At 45.2% G+C, this 8,451-nt stretch overlaps 1 protein-coding gene across 1 annotated transcript; it reads left to right on the forward strand.

The window, feature by feature from the left end:
- Window positions 1-523: 523 nt before the first annotated feature.
- Window positions 524-5,536, forward strand: SRSF3 (serine/arginine-rich splicing factor 3). The gene is made up of 5 exons (XM_010079960.1): window positions 524-731; window positions 1,203-1,337; window positions 3,508-3,546; window positions 4,309-4,395; window positions 4,670-5,536. Exons 1-5 carry the CDS (start codon window positions 526-528, stop codon window positions 4,695-4,697), a joined length of 495 nt encoding a protein of 164 aa, XP_010078262.1. The 5' UTR covers window positions 524-525; the 3' UTR covers window positions 4,698-5,536.
- Window positions 5,537-8,451: the final 2,915 nt, after the last annotated feature.

The following is an 8,451-nucleotide window of genomic DNA, read 5'->3' on the forward strand; positions in this document are numbered from 1 at the left end:
TGCCGCGGGGGTGGTGTGGCGCCTTCCTGCCCGCTCGGGGGGAGCGCTGGTTCCTCACACCGCGCAGGCAGCGCTGAGGAGACGTTCTGGAGGGATTCCCGGCGCGGCCTTTGCCGGAGATGGCGCTGCTTTTCCTCTCGGCATGTGCAGCTTCCCCCTCATCCCGCTCCGAGAACAATGGAGCCCTTCTCCCGCGCAGCGCTCCCCCTGCAGACCTGGCCTCTGCTGTAGGCCGGGGGAGAGGGGCACAGAGAAACACCCCCCTCTTCAAAGTTAGGGGCTTTAAAAGTAAACGAGGTTCCCTGAAGCAGTGAGTTTTAATCACGATTACGACATAGCAGCTTGTTGTTTGGTTTTAAACACTCTACACCCTCCACCTATCCACCCAGGTTAATGTTTCTGTTATGTCAGATCATATCCCTGTTGAAGTTTCTGGGAAAAGCAACTAACAGAATTACTTCTTTTGTAAGTGGATAAGCACTTGCTGTGTGTTAAACGTACATAAGCTTTTTCTCTGTCCTAGCAATGCACCGTGACTCTTGTCCGCTGGACTGCAAGGTTTATGTGGGTAACCTTGGAAACAATGGCAACAAAACCGAATTAGAGCGAGCTTTTGGCTACTATGGACCACTGCGCAGTGTATGGGTGGCAAGAAACCCTCCTGGTTTTGCCTTTGTGGAATTTGAAGATCCACGTGATGCAGCTGATGCAGTAAGAGAACTAGATGGAAGGTAAAACGCGCTTCTTCTGTGTTTGGCTTGCCTGGTAGAAAATAAGAGAAACTGTGGGTAGTGATACAGTTGAAATTGGGAAGCTTCAACTGACAAAACCGAGGACTTGATGTATTTGTTATGCAGTATTTACTTGTGTGGTCATATAAGGCTGGTCTGTCTTAATAGTGCAGGAATAGCATTGCAATGGTTAATTTAATATGTTGAAGAGAGGGAGAACTGATCAGGGAGACTCTCCTTGATTTGTTCTGTGCCAGCTTGAATAGCATGGCAAGCTTTCAGAAATGGCCAAACCTTTTTTCTCTCATGCTGGAGTCTACATTTTTAGACTGACTACTGTGTGCTTTGACTGTGTACAGAGAATATTTTTGCCCTTGTCTATTCTTTTTCCATCTCTTGGTTCGGTAGGATTTCTTCTGTATGTAAACTTGTCTCTGGAAATACTAACAGGCGTCAATCTCTTTTTCTCAGAACCCTCTGTGGGTGTCGTGTCAGAGTGGAGCTCTCCAATGGCGAGAAACGGAGTCGGAACCGTGGTCCACCTCCATCCTGGGGCAGGCGTCCTCGAGATGACTATCGCAGAAGAAGTCCTCCTCCTCGTCGCAGGTACCCTACATCAAAGTACACTCGTAGAGCTCTTGGCACTGTTACCACTTAGCATCCTAGAAGCAGGCTTTTTAAAGCATGTTGATGGATAACATTCATCTATCTGACCACAATTTGGAGATGGCAAATGCTAAAAAAAAAAACCCAAACCCAAAACCCCACAAAATCAAGGCGAATTTTAAGTTGTGTTGAATGTTGGCTTTTGTCCTTAGGTCACTGTGCAAGTTGGTAGTCAGTGCCCTCTGTCCTGGGCTTACCCTCGTTCCTCCTAAAATCTGCTCATCTTCAAGTCACACTTTCCCTTTCTTCCCCATACTTCAACTTAGGCTGTTCCTTTCCTTTATTCCATAATGGCAAAACATGACATACAGCAGCTTAGCATTTCCATACAGATGTGTTTCTCCGCTTTGTTTGCACAATTTAAGTACTTTCCAAGTAGGCAGCTGTTTAATAGTAGATGAAGTAACAGTTGCTCTAAACATCTAGAATCTTTACACTTCAGTGTTAGTTTGGAATTAAAACATCGTGTGACTATCCTGTCACTTGAGGTTTGTAAACCCAGCTCTAAAATATAGCAGGATTTTTGGTAACTGACACGTTCTTGGACCCAGACTAGCTTGTCTGGCGGTTTAAGTCTGCAGCATGGTTTTTGCAGGACTTGAATTTACCTGTTGCAGGTGAGTGAAGTCCTCCCAAGTCAGGGTTTCGAGCTTACCCTTTTGCTGTTGAAAAAAATAACACATTAGGAGTATTTGTTAGCTAATAGATGGTTGTACTGATGGCTTGTTTTTCATTTTTTTTATGCTTTTTGGTCCATCTATTAATAAAAATGAACCCGTTACAGAGTCACCATCATGTCTCTTCTCACCACCCTCTGAGTCTGCATTAGCCAGTCAACTAGCCCTTTCAGCGTCATGTGACCAGCGCGCCCCATTCAGCTTGGCTGGTGTCGTTTCACATGACCCAGGCATGGCCAGTCGTCAGGTTGCACCGCCCTTTGGTTCCCGAGCATGCTGTTTTCTCTCAGCCTTCTCTCCAACCTTAACCAAATCGGCAGCAGCCACCTCGACCGCCCACACATTCCCGGCCAATCAGCTCAGCTGTTTATTTACCAAATGTCTTCACAACAACTACAGCAGCAGCCTTCGGCTAACAAAAAAGCAGGAAAAATCCACAACACCCCCTTCGCCAACCAACTAAATACAACGCAACATCTGGCAAAACCTTTTCAGCAAATTCTTCTTGGCAGTCAGTCCGGCAGCCTCACCTCACCATTTCTAGCTTGTTGAAACCAAAAACTAGTAAGTTTTTCCTGCTTATACAGTTTACTGCTGGTTAAAATAAGGAGTAAGCGGCTTATAAGTAATTACTTTTCTCAATCAAAGGCTGGCTGTGCATAATTGAGTGGTAACGTACATATGTTGCTTGAGAAAACTTTTAAGGGTGATACGGAAGCTCTTACACTGTGAATAACGTAAAACCAGTATATTTGCATGTGAGATGCCAAACTAAATTTTTAATAAAGCTCTAACAAACTTAGCTTTTCCTTGCCAGAAAAATCCTATCACCTTTAAATGGTTTTACTAACAGTTTTCAAAACTTAAAACAATTACTTTTTGGGATGAACTGGGCCGAGCTAAGGTTATTTATTTTTTTTTTAAAGAAAATAGTCTAAACACACTCTATGGCATTAAAAATGACAATCACAAGTATGCAGTTCTAATGTAGCACTTAATGGCATTATCAATATTTACACTTGAGCGCATTTTCACTTTTTTTTCCACTTGGTATCTCTTATGTCTTGTCATGGACCTTTTTGGCTTGCATGGGTTCCAAAACATTTGGTCTGTGCTATTTTTTGGAACCACTTGTGGGACTTTGGTGTGGTGTTCTGGGCAGTGTATTTAGTTGAAATGGAAAGTGTTGCATTGGACAACTCTGCTGTGAAGCATTCTTAGTTAAAGTGAATTTGTGGTTGGAAACGTGCTGTTCACACTGAGCTTTGTTTTTACTGCCTAATCTTTCCATGCCTTTTACTGGATGATGGATGCCAGTTATTCTTGGCACGTTCCCTGGGCCCAACAGTGAGTTTGACAAGTTGGGAAATGCCTCACCCCGTTAATGCTGAAAGAATTGATAAAAAACCTCACATTTCTTTTTCTGGTCCTAGATCACCGCGAAGGAGAAGCTTCTCTCGTAGCCGCAGCAGGTACGCATCAAATAATTAAAGCCTGGGCCACTTTGTCCAGGAGGTCTTAAAAGAAACAAATTTGGGCTGTATGGACAGTAGACCCTGGGGCAGGCATTGTAATTTGGTAAAAGGGAGAAACAGCTTTGCTTCTGCCATACTGCTTGCCTGAGAATGTGTCTGTACAGCTGTTTGAGAGCCCAGGGTTATGAGTTGAAGGATATTAAGAACAGAAGTAACTAGTCTTTCTGTTCTGCAGCTAAGTTTCCTGCCCATTTTCCACAAAGTTTTGGTGTTGATGTGCTGTTCTTCTCCAGATACTGTGAGCCACAAGTAGAGACAGTAAGAAAATAGTGAGGAAGTTCTGCTGTCACATACTGCGAGGTGTTGAGGTGGTAGTGACACAGTAATGCAGTTTTGTGTTAGATCTTTGAAGCTTCCAGAGCTCATTTTTGTGTTTTTGTAGCATGAGATGCTGCATTCCTGTAAGGGATGCGTGTTGGTGGAGGCATGGTCACTTGCAGTCTGATTCCGAACAGATTTTAAGTGCTGCAAAGAAATAGATAGACCTGTTGACAACACAACCTAAGCTGTGTTGTATGGCTCATGCTGATTATTCTTACCTGAAGGAAAGGCTAATACCATCAGCTTTAACAGGTTTCCCCTGGTTGAATGGTTAAAAACCTTAACTTCCTGAAGGGAAGCTCTTCAGATAGCTTTGTAACCCAATGAGTTCAGCGTTGCCTTGATGCTGTAACCATCTTGCATTGTGATCTTTAACAGGTCCCTCTCCAGAGACAGAAGAAGAGAGAGGTCACTCTCACGGGAGAGGAATCACAAGCCTTCTCGTTCCTTCTCCAGGTCTCGCAGGTAGGATGTCTTTCAGTGGTTAAGCATTTTGAGTAAATCTGCACAAATGACTGTTGCCATGTCTTGGGAATGCTGAAGTAGGTTGTGGTGGGGAATCACTTCTAGTGTCCTATGAGGTTCCTTACTTTGAAGGATAAATACTCAGTTTTATTAAATAAATAAACAGTATTTTTAAAATGCTTAAATATCATCTGCTGAGTTGGGCTGGGGGGGTTTGAGGCCAAATCTGCTGCTCTTGGCACTTGGAAACTAACACATGCCTTTTTGTCTCTAGTCGCTCCAGGTCAAATGAGAGGAAATAGGACCATGAGAAGGAGCTGTGTACAGGAAGTCATTAGATCTGAGGACAGGAGGAGTATGTACAGAACATTGTTTTGTTTTGAAACTTCATAAAGCTTGGTGCATTTTTAAAATGTTTTAGCTCTTGAACTTGCTTTGTTCCTTGTATCTTGTAACAGGTGGCAAATGTAAAGATGTGAATCTGTATATGGTTCTAAGCAGATCATATGACTTGTAATATTAGTCCCTTTACAATGTACCGTTATACATAACTTTGTGTTGAACAGCGATCAGTTTGTCTTGCATAGATAGAAGAATGTTTCTGGTCTTGACATGCTGGGGTGTGTTTTGCTGGGATTCAGCTTTTGGGAGGAAGCATGCAATGAAGAGGCGTTCATTGCGGAAGCATGGCCATGAACAGTGTTCGTCTGCGCAGAACAAGGTGTAGGGACTTCATAGTACAGTTCTTGGAAAAAGTCAGGAACGTGGAGCCAGTGGCATGTGAAGGGAATGACTGAGCTGCAGTTTTATCCAGAGCTCTAGTTCTGACTTCTGTTACCTGGAACTGAGCTACTTTATATTATGTGAAATATAAATTTTTAGCCATAGGGTCAGTTAATTTTGTACTTCATGTGACTAGAGTACTTCTTAAATAGATGCTTGTTTGATTGACCATCTATTCCAGAACCTCTGAATAGACCAAATACACAGCAGAACTGACGACTGGAGTGGGTGTGGTGTGTGTAATGGTACATTGTAAAAGTTACGAATTAAACATTTCTTTACTGTTCAAGAATTTTCATGTCACTTGTAAAATGTCTTTTGTGAGATCCTTGGGATTAAAGTTTTGGTTACAACTTGTTGTTTAGTATTTACCTTGAGTAACTGCTGAGTACGTTCGCATTGCAGAATGTGTGCTTGGGTCTTGTGGCACACCGTGGTTCAACTTAGACATGCTCTGCTGTGTGGGGTAAGATGACACTTGCCACATCTCACTGTGACACACCTGTCAGCGGTCCAGACGCTGGTGTAAGTTGTGGGTCACTGCCTGTGGCTGCTCCACACCATTTCTCACCCTGGCGAGGGGTAGGGCCTCCCTGGCACTGGCATCTAATTCCGGTGTTGGAAACACAGCCCAGGGGACATAGTGATGCCAGCTTGAGATCCTGCCTACTGGTGAGCTCCGTAATGCTCACTCAGAGAATGAGCTGGAGGTTCAAAGGTTCACAATATTTTTTTACATCCCAGATGTGGGTTGGTAACAACATTTAAGGTATTCCTCGTATCTGTCAGTTTTGAAATTGCTGGTCTGTAAACTGAAGCTTTGCATGAAGATTTCTCTCAGTGTAAAACTGTGGCATGGCTCGAGGGCAGCTGGAGCTCCCGAACTGCCTATGGCTCGCTTCTTTTTTTTTCCCTGTATGCAGGAGCAGATGAGCTGCATCAGTTCTGATCGTGTGCATTTAGATTAAATCCATCATATTGAACAGTCTTGTGGTTTAATTTCCTTCACTTGTGATATCCACATGGGGACAGGATTATGGCAAAGCTGTAATGGAAAGAAATTCTGCAGCTTCCCAGGAGGACTGTGTGAAAGGGAAGTGTGGACAAGGCACGGTTCCTCAGGCAGTGTTACCATCTTGGCTGCCGAGGTCTAGTGCCTTGATTTTTTTTTAACTACTTAATACTGCTTACGTTTGGACCCAATCTTAAAGGTCTTTTCCAATTTAAATGATTTTCTTGACCAGAAGTTTAACAGCCCCTGTCTCAAACAGTGTGCTGTGCTAGATGCATGGCTAAAAAATGTTCACTGAGAAGGAGGAAGGCTAGTGTGCTGTGCTAGATGCATGGCTGAAAAATGTTCACTGAGAAGGAGGAAGGCTCCAGGTGCTGCAGCAGGCACACAACCCTAAATCATCTTAAACTGGGAGCGTGGTGAGTTTAAATACAGCAAATCCAGTATCCTTTCTCTCCCCCTGTTCAGCCTGATGGGGAATTGAGGATGTGTTGGGCTCACGGCAGGACTGGCTCCCAGGGTGTTGGTGCGGTGGCTGTGGCCGTGCACTGTCGTGGTTCCCCGGCAGAGGTCGGGGTGGCCCCGTCAGCCGCCTGGAGCTCGTCTCCTCCTGCTTCCCAATCGGGTTAGGTCTGAAAATGTTGACAGACCAACTCCCCTGGGGCTGTTTGCGTTAGGTGAAAGGCAGCCAAGGGCTGAGATGGTAGCATGTGCTGTACACAGCTGTGTTCCCTTTTTTAACAGGAGCTTCTACCAGGGCTCGATCTGTGGAAGGACTGCAGCTCGTGTTGCCTGGGTGCCAGCCTCTCCGCTGGCAGGTCGGTTCCTCTTGTGGTTCTGTGAGGGGGAGGGAACGGCAGGGGACAAGTAGCCTTCGGTAGTTTCGACTGCTGAGGGGAAAGGAGGGAAAGAAAGCGCTACAGATGGTGCATACTGTGAGGAAGCAGGTTGTGTTTTTTGTGCGCAGAGTCTGCAGAACTGGGAATATTGATGAGTTTCAGGGTTCTGGTTTTGTATTTGCTCCTCAGCTGCAGGAAGAAGCTGGCCCTTAGGCTGGATCAGAACTGCTGTTTTACAGCAGGTGACTGCTTGGATGGGATCAGGTGGGGCTTTGATGGGGAACAAAATAGCAACTTGCAGAGAAGGATGAGAAATGTATAAATACTGGCTGTGTACAGCCCTTCTCCCAGGGTATAATGAGAAAGTTTGGGTTTTAATGCAGCAACATATTTTTGAATGTAAGGCTTCCAGTTTGCCTCTGTGAGAGGGTAACGGGCCTGGGAGCACTAGTGACAGGCAGAGCATTGTGGCTGGTGTTTAAAAGCCTACTCTAAATTTACAAGGAAATGCTTGTGTTGACCTTCTAAGGCCAGGGACATCCCTTACCTCTCCCCAAAGATTCTGAAATGAGGAAGAGCTGCTAAGCAGTCTGTCCTGGCCAGACGAGGATGGTCGGACACTGCCCAGTGGTCCTGTGGCAGGACTTCCATCCTGTCCTCCGAGACAGCCCTGCTCAGAAGGCTCCCGAGGGACGGGGGAATCTTTGCTGCTTTCTAAACTGTTTTAGGGCTGGGTTTTGTCATCCTCACACTAACATGTCAAAGCTGCATTTCTAATTTGGGGAGAGATTTGCTGCTTCTGCTTTTGCCTGTCAGAAGCATCCTGAGGTTAACCCTACCCAAGTTCCTCAGACACCAGCACAATATTCACGTACATCCCAGAAGCGCGTTAAGCGACATAACCACTCTTTGTTGATGTGCAGTTTGTTCTTTTCTCGCACTCCCCCTAGGGAGAGTATTGTGTGCAAATGGGTTTGCGAAGAAAGGGATTTTTTTTTCTTTTTATGTACATGCTGCTCTTTGTTTATGGCAGAGAAGATCATTTTAAGAATGTGCCTTGCACTTAGAAAATGGAGAGGTTAAATATGTTCTTTCTCTCGATGGGATAAGTTCCACCGACCTTCAGTGAGGTTCAGCTAACCGGGGTTGTGCTTGGGTGAGCACTTGTCATCTTACAGAACACCAACCGCGGTTCTAGGTGACAAAACCACGTTCCAGCCACCTCTGGGGAGCTGCTGCACTTCACCTCCAAAATGAGCGCCTTGATGGAGCTGGGCTGTTCTGTCCTCCCGTCACACCAGGAACTCAAATAGGCTCTTAATGGAAAATCGCTTGATTCCATACTCTCTGTCTTTACATTTCTTGTAGTTTGGAGTCAGAGGAGATGAGAGGAGCTGCGCCGTGCCCTCGGGTCTTCCCACC

The sequence above is a fragment of the Pterocles gutturalis genome, unplaced genomic scaffold (assembly GCF_000699245.1).
Source record: "Pterocles gutturalis isolate BGI_N339 unplaced genomic scaffold, ASM69924v1 scaffold39589, whole genome shotgun sequence".
Taxonomy (NCBI): Eukaryota; Metazoa; Chordata; class Aves; order Pterocliformes; family Pteroclidae; genus Pterocles; species Pterocles gutturalis.

What these genes read in the sequence shown, in the direction of transcription:
- SRSF3 (XM_010079960.1), top strand. Translation starts at nt 526, where the DNA reads ATGCACCGTGACTCTTGTCCGCTGGACTGCAAGGTTTATGTGGGTAAC. An exon ending in GTAAGAGAACTAGATGGAAG is followed by an intron (nt 732 to 1,202) that starts GTAAAACGCGCT and finishes TCTTTTTCTCAG; the next exon opens with AACCCTCTGTGGGTGTCGTG. An exon ending in TCCTTCTCCAGGTCTCGCAG is followed by an intron (nt 4,396 to 4,669) that starts GTAGGATGTCTT and finishes TTTTGTCTCTAG; the next exon opens with TCGCTCCAGGTCAAATGAGA.